The 16,743-nt window shown below is 35.4% G+C and overlaps 1 protein-coding gene across 1 annotated transcript in view; it reads left to right on the top strand.

The window, feature by feature from the left end:
• The window catches only part of Mms22l (MMS22-like, DNA repair protein), a 120,739-nt gene that overhangs the window by 100,146 nt on the left and 3,850 nt on the right, over positions 1–16,743 (top strand). Inside the window, exons 20-23 of the mRNA XM_005377795.2 lie at positions 2,126–2,295; positions 5,244–5,455; positions 8,120–8,283; positions 14,907–15,003. Coding sequence (XP_005377852.1) covers positions 2,126–2,295; positions 5,244–5,455; positions 8,120–8,283; positions 14,907–15,003 — 643 coding nt within the window. The remainder of the gene's footprint in view (positions 1–2,125; positions 2,296–5,243; positions 5,456–8,119; positions 8,284–14,906; positions 15,004–16,743) is intronic.

The following is a 16,743-nucleotide window of genomic DNA, read 5'->3' as shown; positions in this document are numbered from 1 at the left end:
CTGCCTGTGACCTTGCAGTGCCCACTCAGTTGTCTCCACCTTGTTCACATTCCCAGATAGATTTGGGCTCCTTGATTGTCTGTCCTTCCTGTCCTACTTTTATCCGTAGCTTGTCATCTGTTGTAATTGTGTTCGTGACCTGCCCCTACTGGTGGCAGTGTCTTCCTGGTGTTCCGTTCCCATCGGGTTGTATTTGAACACAAAGACAGTGTTTAGCGAGTATGTGTCATGCACGGGATTGGGAACCGGCAATACGTTTGTGTAAGAACTTCTCCCATGTAAGAAATGGCAGATACTAATATTTCTGGAATTTAATGACTTTCTAAACCAAGCAGTAGTACATAATATGTTTTTAAATGTTTCTAAATGAGCCAGATCACTTTCTGCTTATAAATAGGTTTTTAAATACACATGATAATGATCCCAGCTCTTTATATGTGGAGAATAACACATAACTTTTGTGGTGATTATCTTTGCATGGGTAGATGATCTGTGTTTTTCTTTATTTCGGTTTTATCAATAAATAGAAATGTTTATAATCAGAAAAAGAGATCTTGTTTTAAATTAAGCTACTATAAGGAAACTTTTCCCAAAGTTCTTGGCTTAACATTTTTTGTTTTTCTTCATCTTCAGATATCACAGGCACACGTAAATACACATAGGTACACAACTATCCTTTGCTAAAAATTTAAAATGTAGGAGTTTGAAACAGCAGTGCAGCAAATATATTACCTTTGCCTTCTATGAACTCATAAAATGTAAGATCTTCAGCAAAAGATTTTAACTATTGCAAAAGATGAAATATAAAGATAGATGATGCATTTTTGGTTGGCAGGTCCCTACTCTATAAGTAATGCACACTGTGTGACACCTGCGTGTGATATGAATCATTCCAAATGTTGGTGGTGATAGCAGTTCCTTCATGGATATACTAATGTAAATTACAACATGAGTTCTTCCCGTATTGCTGTCAAACTGAAGTCTCCCACCTCCTGCAAACATGAGGAGCAGGTTAACATTATTTAAAATATTGCTAAACGAGCATAGTGTTTCTTTATGATTGATTATTGTACCTCCTTTTACAGAAGATTAATGTTGCTGTTTGTTGTTCTTAGAAGTGGTTATTGAATTTTTTTAACATCAGTGTACTCTTTTATAAGCATGTTTGTTTTCCCTCTGAGCTTGAATTTTAAAGTTTTTGTTTGATGGAAATGACTTTGAATGTTATCATCTTTTTTGGTTTCTAAGATGGAATAAAATATAGAAGTTTATGCGGTCGATGTATCACTGCGCTGTTTGGACAAGCATTTAATCTCATTTTTCAGTGAATGAGGCTTCAGTAGCACTTATACACCATAGTGGAAATTATATAGCTGTTTTTATTTACATTTTTAAATAAAGGGTATTCATTTGTTAAGATTTACTATCATCAGATGTGGTAGCTGACAGACTCCTAGCATCAAGGAGATCGTACATTTTGAGTAGTGAAGAAATGTTTCTCTTTTTTGTGTAGTGTTTTGTTTTGTTTTGAGACAGGGTCTCTCTGTGTAGTTCAGGGTGGCCTTGAACTCACTATCTAGCCCAGTCTGGGCTCTGGTGATCCTCCTGCTTTAGCCCTCCAACTGCTGGGATTATACGGTTGCACCACCAGAGCGGGCATGTTTCTCTTTAGGAATCAAAATTTGTTCGTTTTAAATAACTGAAAGATAAGAAAACTGGGGTTCGGTAAGGTTGAATGATCACACCACAGTGTACAAGCTGATCTAATTTTCCTATTTTAATAATGAAATTTAGTTGTACCTCTCCTTATTGCAAACTAGATTCAATCAACCTATAAAATTATGCTATGTAAAAGCATAAAGAAATAGAAGTATCAAGAAAATAAATGTAGAGCAATGTGTATCATTATAAGTACCAATTGCTCAGAAAACTTGTTTTTCTTTACCTATCACAGAGAAATTTAGCGCAATGAAATATGTCTTTTAACTCCAAGCATGTTTCTTCCTACTGCCTATTTTAAGTTGGTCTTATGTGCTTTCTTTAAGTATATTTTTTTTTTCATAAAATAACAAAATATTCTAGTTAGAAGATAACTATAACTGCTGTTACTTTTCTCCTTTATTAGGAATTCTTGTTAAATCATGGGCACAAATTTTTGCCACCTCTAAAGCCCAAAAGTTGCTGTTTCGAATCATAGATTGCTTACTGCTGCCCCATACAGTATTACAGCAAGAGAAGGAATTGCCTGCAGCTATGTTGACCGCAATTCAGAAGAGCCTTCCTTTGTATCTCCAGGTATACTAAGTGTGGCTGTTTATAAGCTTAAAGAAATGGAATCTCTGTCTTAAAATATAGTTTACTATATGCAAATTTAAAAACTGGACTTTGTAAACTCAAGGGTATATGTGGCATAGCCACTGAACAAGGTTTGAATTTCTTTTTGTGTTTGACTTTGAAAAGAAAGATTTATAAAGGCAAGTCCTGCACCTCCCAGAGCTTGAGGTGGAGAGGCGGCAGACTAGTGCAGACACTTAGCAACTGTGCTCAGCGCTTTCCTTAGAAACCTCAGCTACTTCTCAGCCAGACTTGGAGGATGCTGTGGATGATATCCACATATCATATCATATAAAAGAGAAGAACAAATAGGAATGGAAGACTGTTCTGTCTGAAGGAGCAAACATGTTCAAGGGCAGGAGATTTAAGAAAAATATACCAAGGTGGCGAAAAGCAAATACAGTGCTACCTTGGTTTACAAACTGTTCTCTCCACAATTCTGATTGCAAAGCAAACTGGTCAAGAACCAAATAAATTTTCTCCATAAGGTCAACATTAAACCTAACCATTGAATTTGATTCAGTTCTTGTCTAACTTGGTTTGTGACCAGAATTGTAGAAAGAATCAGGTTCATGAACCAAATTACCACTGTAGTTGTGTATGTTGTTGCTAGAAATTCATATGGGAGGGACCTTATAATGGAAGGATTTATGTACCATGCTAAAAAGTTGGATTCCTCTCTTATATTGGGAGTGTTGGTGGATTTTGGAGTGACCTAACCATGTATACCCTTTAGAAAAATGATTCTGGTATTAGCATCAAAGACGTGCGGGGATTAAATTGGAGATTTAGAAGGCAGTAAATAGGCCACACATTATCTAAAGGTTTTGAACTAAGGCAGTGAGATTAGAACCATACATCAGATTTCAGAAACATTGAGGAGCTCTGATTAAAAATACTTTCTCGGGGCTGGGGATTTAGCTCAGTGGCAAAAGTGCCTGCCTGGCAAGCGCAAGGTCGTGAGTTCGACTCCTGGTACCGGAAGAAAAACAAACAAACAAACAAAAAAATACTTTCTCAGTGATGTAGGGAAACAGGAATGAAATGCTTCCTAGGTTCCAGAGTGACTCAGTCCAGAGTGACTTCCTGTGCAAGTGGTAGTGCTGCTAACTGAAATGGAAATTCTGGAGATACATAGATGAAGGTAACAGTTGGGGTTTTTTTGTTGTTGTTTTTTTGTTTGTTTGTTTTTTGAGACAGGGCCTCACTCTGCAGTGTAGGCTAGCCTTGAATTTACTGTGTAGTTTCAGGTTGGTCTCGAACTTGTGGCAGTCCTCCTGCCTCAGCCTCCCAAGTGCTAGGATTACAGGCATGCACAGCAATGCCCAGCTAGTTTTTTTAGCAACTTCACCTTGTGTGTTGTGGAATATCTTGGTAGTAATGTCCAGTTGGTGATACTGATCTGTCATTCATTATTGTCTAATACTGAAAAGTACTTTTTATTCTGAAGTCCAACAAGGAAAGCTTAGGATGAAGGAGAAAATAGATTTTGATTAGGTAACCAGTGCTTTCTTTTGTAGAAGGATTTTTTAAACAGTTTTTAAATTTTGGAGGAGTTTTAAGTTAATGTTCTATGTTATGTTCATGATAGTATTTAAAATTTAGTGTGTGGTTTAGTAGGAAGAGGGGAGGCAGGAACAGGAGAGCTAATCTCACAGTGGCGGTAGAGTGGAAGGGAACTGTGGGTAGCAGAAAAGTCTAGAGTATTTGTTCCATGTAATTGTTTTAAACCAAGTAACCCTTTTAACAGGAATTCTTTACAACGTTGCGTGTGGTAAATTGCAAAAGCTCAGTTATCCATTTGACAGAACTGACATTAATTTCTTAACGGTACTTAGCTCTGCTTTTTAGAGTTCTTGAAAAGTATTTGTGTTATTACTTCATCTGATTATTTGTGATTTTCCTTAACACATCCAAAAAACAAAAGCTGGCAGGTTTCCATTTTTGTTTCAATTGTTTATTTGCCAGTGTTTTAACAGCTTTGTTTCATTATAAATACGTTTTCAGAATTTTATTGGGTAAATATCCATTTATAGCTAAAATACATACTTAAACAATAGTAGCAAAAAAACTTTTTTCAGAGTATATATTTGCTTTCTTGGAGTATGTCTTGGGGTTTAATCACTAGTAAGATTATTGTAATCTGTGTGAAATGTCATGTTAACTGATATGCAGTGGAAGAGATTAAATCAACAGATATGTAATAAGACTTTATGATTTCTTATGATCTTTATTAAGCTGCAAACTCTAAACTTCAGTTTCTCTAGCTGCAAAATAGAGTAATATTAACTCAATATGGGTTTTTTTTTTTAGAAACTTAGAATAGAAAAACCTCAAAGTAAATCATTGTTGAGGATGCGAGTTCAAGGCCAGCCTGAACTGCATAGTGAGATCCTGTCTCAGAAAGACCAAAAAAAAAAAAAAAAATCATTGTTATTCTGGGACTTAATCTTCTTTCTTCTCTCATTAATTATTTTTTTTAAATTTATCACACTTCACATGGAAATTTTTAGTGTAATTCTTTTATTTTTAGACAAAATCATCAGTATTCTTCATGAAAAGACTAACCTAAACTGTGTTTTATAACTATTTCAGTGATCCTGGAGGTCACGTGTACTGAGGAAGAGAAGGAATCTCCCTTTTTTTCTCTCTGATCTGTCCCCCTATTTCCTGTGTCCATATTTCCAAAATACATGTTTGGTTGGATACAATAGCATATGCATTACCTACAAGCTTAACTTCAAAGGTATATATGTATCTATTGATAATTTAATTGATGTTATAAATGCTGACATTAATACTAGTTTTGGAGAATATATTAATAAGTTCCTAAGTACTTTTTATTAATTACAATTGAATATTTTTTGAAATTTTGCCTCTTACTATTTCTGTCTTTCTTTTTTTCACAGGGCATGTGTATTGTGTGCTCTCACTCTCAAAATGCAAATGCCTACTTGAATCAATTGCTAGGGAATGTTATTGAGCAGTACATTGGGCGGTTTCTTCCAGCTCCGCCATATGTTGCAGCTCTTGAACAACATCCTGTTTTGTTGGCACTGAGAAATTCAGCCACTGTTCCCTGGATATCATCTCTGAAGAAATGCATCGTACAGGTTATAAGGTACATGTATGTATTAAAAATAGATATATGTACAAATTCTTAATCCGTACTAAAAAGTAACACAACAGTACTTCAAAAACATTGGGATATTGGTCATTTTTAAACTTTTTACTGAGAAATATTAAAAATTTATTAAAATGACATTTGCTTACAACTGCCTAAAACAGTGTTCCAAATTGCTTTTTATTTCTCTACTAAGCCATTATTTTCCTTATGTATGCAATCCTGAAGTTATGTTTTTGATTTTTAGACTTTTATCAAACATTAGCTATATTTTAGATGGTGTAAAATATAGTAATTATATTTTATAAAAGATAATAAAGTGAAAAGATTAATGCTGATATGTAAAGGTATACAATGTGAAGTTCCACTTCGCTAGTTTACTCTTCATCTTAACTGAGTTTTATTAAGCAAATTAATTAATGAAACTTCTAGGTTTTCTCCTAAACTCCACAGCCTTTAACTGCAGCATTAGACAGTGCAGTAACAGAAATGATCTTCTCTTTGTCTTCGTGCAGTATTTAGCTATATTTGAAATTAGTTTGAGAAGGTTTTAAATTTAAGGTTTTATGATGAAACATATTATACTTACCTAGTATTAATTTTCTTTGTTTCTCAGTAACTTGAGGACTTTAATGACCACATAATGTCTGTCACCTCTCATTACAGAGTTCTATGCGTAATACCCTTTTCCTTCTGATCTTGCTGGGCTCATAGAGTTCAGTTACTATTTGGAAGCTTTATCGTCTCTGTTCCCTCTGCCTTGGCAAATAATGGCTTCCTGCCCTTCATTTCACACGTCGCACCATATGTGACCGGCGGCCGGAGTCTCCTCCCCTTGTTCACCAGATCTAGTCTTTTTTTTCCAGTTCAGCATAGGAAATGCTCCTAGGTTACGTTTCCTAAAATACTGTTCCATTTTGACACTTCTCTGTCGCTAGGCGTCACTGAATTGTTTTTGCCTATACAATGAACTCCATACTCTTTAGCTCTCAGCGCTGTGTCACTGGACTTTTCCCAGGGTATTATTACGTGTGATGTCGTACACAAAGCCTAGTGAGCTTGGTTGTCCCTCCAAAATGCTTTATACTCTCCTACATCGCAGATTTGCTTATACCATTTTCGTTAAAATATCATCATGCTGAGTTAAATTCCACCTTTTCTTTATGAGAGTTGCACCTCATACAGTGTCTCGGTGTTCCATGACGGAACAGTACTACAGTCGTGTACTGTTCAGCAAGACTAGTAATCTACCACTGTCTGTGAGTCCTTGCATAAGTAATTTCAGTATAAATGAAATGGACAAATACTTAAATGACAGAAAATCCACAAAATTTCGAATCCTCATTGTTTAGGATCCTAGCTGCATTAACTGACTTTCCTACTTACTTCGGATCCAGGGGAAAAAACTTGTTTTCGTGATTTCTAATTGAAGACCCCAAAATTAACAATCTGTGTGTCTTAGTTTTTGGCTTTCCTTAGTGCTCAATACAGATGAAGAGATTGCCTTATTATTAATCCCATGAGAATTAGAAAATTAGGGCTCCTTCCTCTGAACTCCTGAGAATTTTGTACTTATTTTTTTCAAAGCTCCTGCCATATTATGTTGCTATCTTTTTTGTTTTATTTAACTTCACCACTAAATGGTGAGTCCATAGCTTTCAGAGACCATGTTTTATATTCCTTTTCTTAGATTTGCACTCTGCACATGGTAAGGCCCACTGAGGGTTTGTTCTAGGCAGTGGAAACTCAGCAGTGAATGAAATAGACAAAACCCTGCCCTTGAAAAGGGAATGAACACATCTAATGTGTAGATTTGTTGGAGATCACTCTAAGGAAGAGAAGTGATTACTTAAATATAGTTCCCACCCTTAAAGAAGCTTCTAATCCTTAGTGATTTCTTGCCTCATGATGGTAAATTATAAGTTTTTTTCAGCTATATGTGGATGCACAGTTTAGACTTAGTACTTCACAGATTTTCATATTGTCTAGACTTATTTTAGGAACTGAATAATTCTCACTTTCATTTATTCACTTAGCAGATATCATTAAGCACCAGCTATGATCCAGAACTTTTAAGTGGTGGGACCAAAAGATCTGTCAGATATAATTATCCTTATAATCTCTCAAGTTGTAATGCTAAAACTTGTCTTTTCTTGAGAGATGATATTCAGTCCTCACTTAGTTCTCTGATGTATATCCTGATGGGAGGAAGGAAAAAGATATGACTGGAATGGAAATTCATTCCTAGGACACTCCTTTTCTTTGGAAAGAGAAAACCCTTCCATTGGAGAATATTTGTGTATGCAAATTGGACAGTAGAGGAAATGTGGAAGCATTAAGGACATGATTGGAGAGACCAGACTTATATTAGAAAGGGAAAAAAACCTAAATTAATAATTAGGTTTGAATTCACTGTAAAGTCATGTGATTTAATTTAGTTTATGTATGTGTTGTTCTGGCATATAGTAGCACACCAGAAGTATGTGCCGTCATGGTTCCTAAAATCTTGTTCGAAGATAGCATGGAAAAATACACACTTCTTTGAAAAACTGTATTCATTTGGGCGGCAAATTTACCAATATCTTTAAAGTACATAACATTTGTTTCAGCTCTAATGAAGCTTTAAATAGAAGAAAAAAATAAACTATTTCTGCTTTTCAGGAAATCCTACTTTGAATATAAAGGGTCTGCACCCATTCCTCGCTTAGCTTCCATTTTGCCCTTCATCCTTCAACTCTTCAAGGAAACTAATGTAGATTCTTGTGAGATTGAACTACTCCTGCCTGGCATCTTAAAGTGTTTGGTGTTGATCAATGATCCCCAAGGTTAGTTTGTTTATAAACTTGATTTGTCATTATTTTCTGTTACAAGTTAGAATCTACTGTGTCCTATCATTTGAATTGATAGTTATAAAAGAGTATGCCATTTCACATCTGTTGCTCTACTGTATGTCATGGCTGCACAATAAATACCAACCAATACCTGAGGTTAAGTTTGATAAAATGGTTTAAAGCTGGCATATTTCAGTCTTTTTTACTGGAGTTTTTTCCATACCTTTTTTTTTTTCCACTTGAGACAACTAGTTAATGTGCCATTTCTTTTGATTAGCCTTCTTAACTTCTCAAAGAATATTTGTTCAGCCTAACTGCAGTATTAGATGCAATTTGTTAAATATCAAGTGGTGAGAGGTCAGTGACTTTCTTCTGTACAACTTTCTGAATATCTGAGCTGATTTGGGGCAAAACTTATAAGGATCTTGATTCTGGTCCCTTTGTTTTCAGTCTCATCACCTTTACTTCTACTGATTGTTTTAAAATATCACTTATTTAATCTCTACTGTAACATATTTTAATAAGCTTATTGGGAATATGCAGAACTCCTCATAGTTCTATCATGGAAGAATTTTGAATGTAAATAGAGTGTTCTATGTGTGTTTATCATTATAATGTGATTGTTCAAGGCAGGGCATCTCAAAATGTTTCCACGTAAGTACTTTTAACTGTTAAGATAAATGAATAAAATGCATACCCTGAAGACTCCGAGGGCAGTGCCCAAAGTGGTAGTAGAAAGCTCAAACAACACTTTGAAAGCTCCTTTTTATCTCAAAGACATGCATATTTTTAATGCATATTTATTTCAGTATTTAAAATGTTTATTTCTGCTTCTAACCCTAGGTTTGCAAAAAATGTCATGTTTAAATGAAATACACTTTTGTTTAAATGGATATACTCTAGTAGTAGCTTGTTCACTAGAGAATATCCCAAAGTGGCCCCCAGACTCTAGAAACTTTGCCCTCATTGAAAAGTTATCCATACTTTGAACTTTAGGGAAAGCCTGTTGTACTGTATAACAAAACTGCTGACAGAACAGGGAGTATAGTAGTTGCCCTTTATCCACAGTTTTGCTTTATGTGGTTACAGGTACCTTCTGTACCTGTCTGGACTTATTTTAGAAACTGAAGAATTCTCACTTTCATTTATTCACTTAACAAATATCATTAAGCACCAGTTATGAGCCAGGACTTCTAAGTGGTGGGACCAAAAGATCAGTCAGATAAATTAATTATCCTTAACAGTGGTTAAAAGTAATAAATGTAAAATTCCAGAAATAATTCCTAAGCTTTAAATTGTGCCTATCTAGAGGTTTGTTTGATCAGCAGAAGGGCATGACAGAGGAGAACTTCTCAAGGCATTGGATCTAGAAAGTGGAGAAGAACCAAGCAAGGAGCTAGGAGGGAGAGAAAGCCTTCCAGGACACACCCTCAGAGACCGTACCTCATGCTGGTATCTCACAAATCATTCCTTTGTCCACTATATCCACATGGTATATGCTACTTACCTGTGAGTCACTTCATAGTTTTCTCAATTATGAAATAGACATTATAGTTCTTGTGTTCAGGCAATGCTCATTTTACTTAATAAGGGCTCCAAAGTGCAAGCATTGTGATGCTGACAGTGAAGACATGCTGAAGCCCAAAGAAGCCATAAAATGCTGAAAGTACAATAAGATCATTTTGAAACAGAAACCCTGTTCACATGATTTTTATTACAGTATAGGGTTCTACCATGTAACTATTGTTAATATATCACCGTGACCAATTTAGAAATCAAATTTTATTGTATTTATTGTATACATATATATATACGTATATATATATATATTCACATACACATATATAAAATAGCGTATATATAGTTCTCAGTATTATCACAGTTTGGGGCATCCCCTGGGGGCCTTGGGACATGTCCTCTGAGGATAAGGAGAACACCACTGTATAAGCATAAGCTACTCTGTTGTTTTCATGACAGCAGCATTTTCTCACGAAGGAGACCAGAGTTCAGAAGACATATGTTGTTGCTTACATCTAGCTAGTGAATATATCATGTTCAGCGTAGATGGAAGACAGAATGCTCCTTTCTGTGTTGCTCTCTTTCTAAGCCGAAAGAACAGTATGAAACAGAGATCTACATGACTGGCTTAGAGAAAATTGTCTACGGCTCTCCTGTGTTCTCAGTGTTTAAAAGGACACTTTGTAAAATCATAGAAATCTAAAGCTGCCACATGAATCACCAGTTCCATCCGTAGGTATGTGCTCAAGATAAAATGTCCACACAAAACTCCATACATCGTTTGAGAAGTTCCACTTCTGGCTTGATAATAGGAAGAACCCTGCAAAGCTCCTCCCCAGAAAAAATGGTGAAAATTACTTAAAGGACAACATTTTCTGTCTTGGCAATTCTCTTGGAAAGGTACTAAAAATACACAGCAAGTGGAGAAACGTTTAACTGAAATACCAAATAACAAAGCCAGAAGTGACAATCCAGGTGTTCAGTATCGCAGCATTTAAGATCTGTAGTTTCCTTACTGCTTTGAAAGTGATAAAACCAAAGCCAAAAATAATAATAATAATGAACAGTATTTATAATTGTGACATTTATAGATGTAATATGTATAAAAATGCTACAGAAAAAGGGAAATACAGTTACAGAGAATTTATATGTCTGTAGTTCACTGGACTTAGTTTAAATTAAAATGTATGTAATTAGTGTAGTGTAACTCCTAAGGAAATAATTTACAAATAATGAAAACTCATTAAAGAATTTAAAATGCTGCGTTAACAATACTCAGTGCAAAAAGAAAATAGTAAACAAACCTAGAGGGGAAAAAAAAACACATGAAATTAAAAAAAGAAAAAATGGCCCCTGTAAAACTATAAATGATAATATTAGATTTGAAAGGATCAAGTGGTCCAATTAAAAGGCACATGTTATGAGGGTATATTTAACAAAGAAGATCTAACCTCTATAATGACAATAGGAACTATTTTAGATTCGAACATACATACAGCTGGGCAGTCAAGGTGTGAACAATACACATCACGCAGACAGCAACCACAGAAAGCTGAAATGGTTATACTAAAAACTAGTTCAATATGAATTGCTAATTCCAGTGGAATTAATAAGGGAGCCAGAATATACTAATTCATTTTGAAAAAGTCAGAAGATTTACAGTTCTTGATTTCAAAGCTTAATACTAAGCAGTAGCAATCAAGGTAACAGTATCAGCATTAAGGATAGACATACAGATCAATGGAATAGAACTGAGTTCAGAAATAAACTCATTTTGTTTATGTGCAACTTTTTTAAAAAATAAGGGAACCAGGACAATTTAGTGGGAGACAGATAACAAATTGTAGGTCAAACAGAGAGCCATATGCAAAAGAATTACATTGGACTGTCATTCACAGCATATACAAAATTTAACAAGATGAATCATTAACCTAAATGTTACAGCTGGGTTGGTGGTACACACCTATAGCCCCAGCCCTCAAGAAGCTGAGGCAGGAGGATCGTTGTGAGTTCAAGGCCAGCCTGCATACAAAGCGAGAACCTGTCTCAAAAAAAAAAAAAAAAAAAAAAAACAGAACCCTAAATGTTAGAGCAAAAAACTATAACATTCTTGGAAGATAGCATAAGGATATATCTTCATTACCTTAGATTTGGCAGTGCAATCTTATATGTGACACCAAAAGCATAGCCACAAAAGAGGGAGATAAATCGGACATAGTCAAAATTAAAAGCTTTTGTTTTTCAAAGAACAGTATCAATATTTGTGAATCCTCTGATAAAGAACTTGTATCTACAATATATAAAGAACTCTTAGTAATAAAAAGAAATAATCGAATAAAAAAATGAAATGAGCAGTGAATCTCAACATTTTTTTCAAAAAAGATAAATGCCTAGTAAACACTTGAAAAAGGTTTTATACATAATTAGTCATCAAGGAAATGCAAATCACAGCTACAGTGAAGTAGCACTTCATACTTACTAAGTCAGCTATAGGAGAACTTCATATAATAATAACTGGGGAAGATGTGGAGAAATCAGAACCCCCGTTTTCACTGTTGGGGATATTAAATGGTGTAGCCAATTTGAAAATCAGCCTGCTTATTCTTCAGATGGTTAAAAATGATTACTGTATGGTTAAAATGGTAACCATATGACCTAGCAATTCCACTCCTGCATATGTATATACCTCCAAAACATGAAAATGTGCTGATGTAGAAACTTTTAATGTTTATAGCAGTAATAAGCGCTGCAGTTAAAGACTCAATGCATAGATTTTTAAATGTTGGTATGCCCATTCACTGGAGTATTATTTGACCCACAAAAGAGGGTGAGGTACTGACATGTACTATCATGTGGGTGAACCTGGAAAACGTGACAGTGTGTGGAAGCACTCAGTCACTAAAACTACTTATTTACATAAAATATTTGTGATGGCTAAATCTGTATAGAGGCAGAGAGTAGAGTAGTGATTAAGAGGCATCAGGTTAGCCAAAGGATATAGAATTTCTTTTTTGAGATAATGAGAATATTCTAAAATTGATTGTGGTGATGGTTGCATGACTCTGAAAATATTAAAAACCCTTGCACTATGAACGCTTTTAAATGGGTGAACTTATAATATGTGAATTATATGACAATGCAGCTGGTTTTTAAAAAAATGATATTACCCAGTTTTTAAAAGATAGCTCAGTTCAGTTAAAGAAAAAAAATCAAGATTTTAAAAATGTGTACATGAATATTTTAAAACAGTCATATCCATAATAATCAAAAATGGAAACAATCCAAATGCCCATTAACAAATTGTTCAACAATATGTTGTAAATCCATCCAACAGAATATTACTCAGCCAGAAAAAGGAATGAAATACTGATTCACTCAGTAATGTGGACAAACTTTAACACATTATGTGAAGCAAAAGAAAGAAGACAGTTGCAGAAAAGTGCATTGTATGATTCTGTATATATGAGTTTTCTAGAATAGGCAAATCTGTATATACAGGCAGCAGGTTAGTGATTGTCAGGGACTAGAGGAGTTAAAATATAGGGAATGACTGCTGATGAAATAGGTGTAAGGTTTTTTTTCCAGGAGTAATGAAAATGTTCTCATGGTGACTTCACAACTTTGAGTGCGTTACAAACCGTTGAATACTATAATTCAAAGGTTAGCACTATATTATTTATATTTCAGTAAAGTTGTTATTTGAAAAGCCAGTGCTCAATAATGTAGGAGTCCTTGTGTTCTGATACTTTCTCCATAGACCTTTCGATTCTTTTTCAAGAAGACATCTTTTTAAAAGGACAAGTTATACTGATCCTAGGATTGCGCTCAGTAGAGGTTACGAAAGTTTGTTCTGTAGCAACAGTATGCTGTATGTTCTTTATCCACTTGCTCCATGCCATGAAAAACGTCTACTACTTTCTATTAACTTAAATTCACATTTATCGTGTTTTGTGGTTGTGTTGTAATGTATTCATTTCTGGAAATTTTCTTAGTCTCGAAGAAACACTTTTCTTCTTGAATATTTGCTATTTAATCTGCCAGAAACATCGTAACAATACTTTAGTAGCATTCAGAACTTGTCCGGTTTTCTCTGTTTTTTTTTTTTTTATTGATAGCTGTGTTATTAAGCTTATGTCACAAAATACCTGATATAATCAACTAAAACAGAGGGATGTTTTGTGCTTGCTCTGGCAATACATATACTAAAAAAGAGGACCCACGGGTTTGAAGGCTTACTCCACGATCAGTTGGCAGTTTGCTTCTGGGCCTGTGGTGAGGTAGAACATCCTGAAGGGAGCGTGTGTGAGAGGCGGCTGCTGTCCACAGGGAGCAAAAGCAGAGAGTGATAGGAGAGGTTGAGGTTCAAGATCCCCTCCAAGAGCTCAGCCCTGTCGTCTTCATTTCATCCCCTGGGTCCCACCTCTTAAATGTTGCACCACTCCCAGCGGCCTGAGGGCTGAGGACCCTGTGTTTAATAGACGGGCCTTCACAGGAAATCTAAGATCCAAACCGTAGGTACATTTTTGTGTGTTTAGGAGCACAAGCCCACAATTTTAAAAGACTTGTTCTATCTTTAAAGACTACAAATGTTTTTTCTAAACTTTGCTATCTTTTAAAACGAAGATATCACAAATAGTTTTCATTTTAATATACAGTATACGTTTAATTTTAAGTGAAAATAAATTGTTGGTAGTAACAAGCTTGTTATATACTTGTGAGCAGTGGGAGGAATATACTTACGAATTTAAAAATAATAAACCTGTTTAATTCTAAATCTGAATTTTTAAAGACTTTCTTTTGTCAATATGTAACACTGCTTGGAGATTAGGACATCGTAGTATTTTTGAATATGGGCACATTGCTAAGAGAAAAACATCTTCACACGTATAGTTTCAGCTTTAAGACTCAAAAATAGACAAACGTTTAGGTGTACTTTAGAACACAAAAAAAAACCTCATAACTATTTCATTTTGAAAATTAACACAAAAGCATGTACATACTTCAAGAAAACAACATATTTTTCTAAATCAAGAGTGCTAAAAGTGAGAATCCAGATGGTCAGTTCAGACGCTGTGTGATGCTGTGATTTTTCCTCCTAGTTAAAAGGCTGGCCACAGAGAACCTGCAGTACATGGTAAAAGCCTGCCAAGTGGGGTCAGAAGGAGAACCTGCCACCCAGCTGACTTCTGTGTTTAGGTAACTGCAAAATATGCCAATTGGCAAAGAGACGAGTGCTAGCCATTTGACAGCCAGCATGTTTGTTAAGGAACTAATTATCCAAAACATGATGTGTTACTACTTGTTTATAATATTTCAGTTATTATATTTTTGGCAGTAGTTTTGTTAACATTGTATTATTGTATTGAAAAATAAAAGCTCCAAGGGAAAGCACAGGAAGTTGACATAAAATTACTGTAAATTTAATAAGAGTCTTGCATGTGTTGGAGAGGAAGAAGGGGGAAATGTGCATCATGACAACAGGTGCATGGGCTTCAGTGTGTGCTGGCCTATATTACTCAGGACCCTGGTAAAAGTCCTGGGTTTTTCATTTGCTTTAGATACTGCAGCTCCAGAAAATCCCCGTATGTTTACTTTGTGAAGTACAGGCTGTATAGAGTGGATCTGTTGTTCATGAGAATAACAATGCAACTTGATGATCATTTTCTTCTTTTTTCTCTTGCCTGCTTTGCCTCTTTTAGAGTCTGGTGCCTTCTGTTAGGACAGATTTTTTTTTTTTCTCTTTGTGTTTCTTCCTCCAGGTTCCTAAGTTTACCCTCACTATACATAACTCTAACTTCCTGGTACTTTGATAAATAATTTGGAGTCTATTCCCTTCATTTTGTGTTGGATCTTTGATCCCTCAGCTTCTCCCTTATGAAGTTAGCATTTGCACAACATTTATAGTTTATTTAACTTGTGATCACTTAATAACAGTGGATTTGTTAAAGTTGTAAAACCCTGCAGAGGGGGAAAGAATTTTATGTAATCAGAGATCAAATTTTTTTAATCTACGACTTATTGACTCTTGTTGACTGGAAGATATGGAAATTTTAGGCTTAAAATATATTACTTTTATTTATCAGACTTTTTTTTTTACATTTTTTTTTTTTGTTGTTGTTTGTTTGTTTGTTTTTGTTTTTTCTCCGGTACCAGGAACCGAACTCACGACCTTGCGCTTGCCAGGCAGGCGCTTTTGCCGCTGAGCTAAATCCCCAGCCCCTTTTTTACATTTTTTGAGGCAGGGATTCACTGTGTAGTTCATGCTGGCCTTGAACTCACTATATAGTCCAGGCTGGCCTCTGACTTGGAGCTGTCCTCCTGCCTCAGGCTTATGCAGAATCTCAGTAGGTATAATGTCTCTTGTTCAGTTAAAGAACATAAAGTTATATTATAAATAACTTGATTTCCTCATAGGAATATTGTGGGGTCTATCCAGAGATAAGAAAGACTGAAAAATAACCAGGAAACCTAACCTTCTTCCTGTCTACACATTTCTCACCTGGATTTCAATGAAGTGAGCATAGTACAAAGCCATTGGGATTGTATTTGTGAGCTTTTCCCTCCTACTCCCAATGCCATCACTGTGTCTAGCCTCTCACTGAAATAAGACTTTCAGTTCTCTATATCAGGTTATACTTTATTTTTTATTTTGTTGTCTTTTTGAGGCAGGGTCTTGCTATGCAGTTCAGGGTGGACTTGAGCTCACTTTGTAGCCCAGGTTGGTCTTGAACTTGCAAGGATCTTCCTGCCTCAGCCTCCGGAGTGCTGGGGTTACAAGTGTGGGCTACCATGCCCAGCTATCAGGTTACAGTTGATTGCAGTGTAAATACCAACCCAGGGAAATTACCCCAAAATCTTTTTTTTCCCTGGACTTCTGGATCCATTGTTTATTATTAGTAGCACATGTTGTCAGCACATAATAATCATATGCATTGC

This window comes from Chinchilla lanigera, unplaced genomic scaffold (assembly GCF_000276665.1).
Source record: "Chinchilla lanigera isolate Chin_1 unplaced genomic scaffold, ChiLan1.0 scaffold00010, whole genome shotgun sequence".
Lineage (NCBI taxonomy): Eukaryota > Metazoa > Chordata > Mammalia > Rodentia > Chinchillidae > Chinchilla > Chinchilla lanigera.
This window is presented reverse-complemented; position numbering and strand designations above follow the sequence as displayed.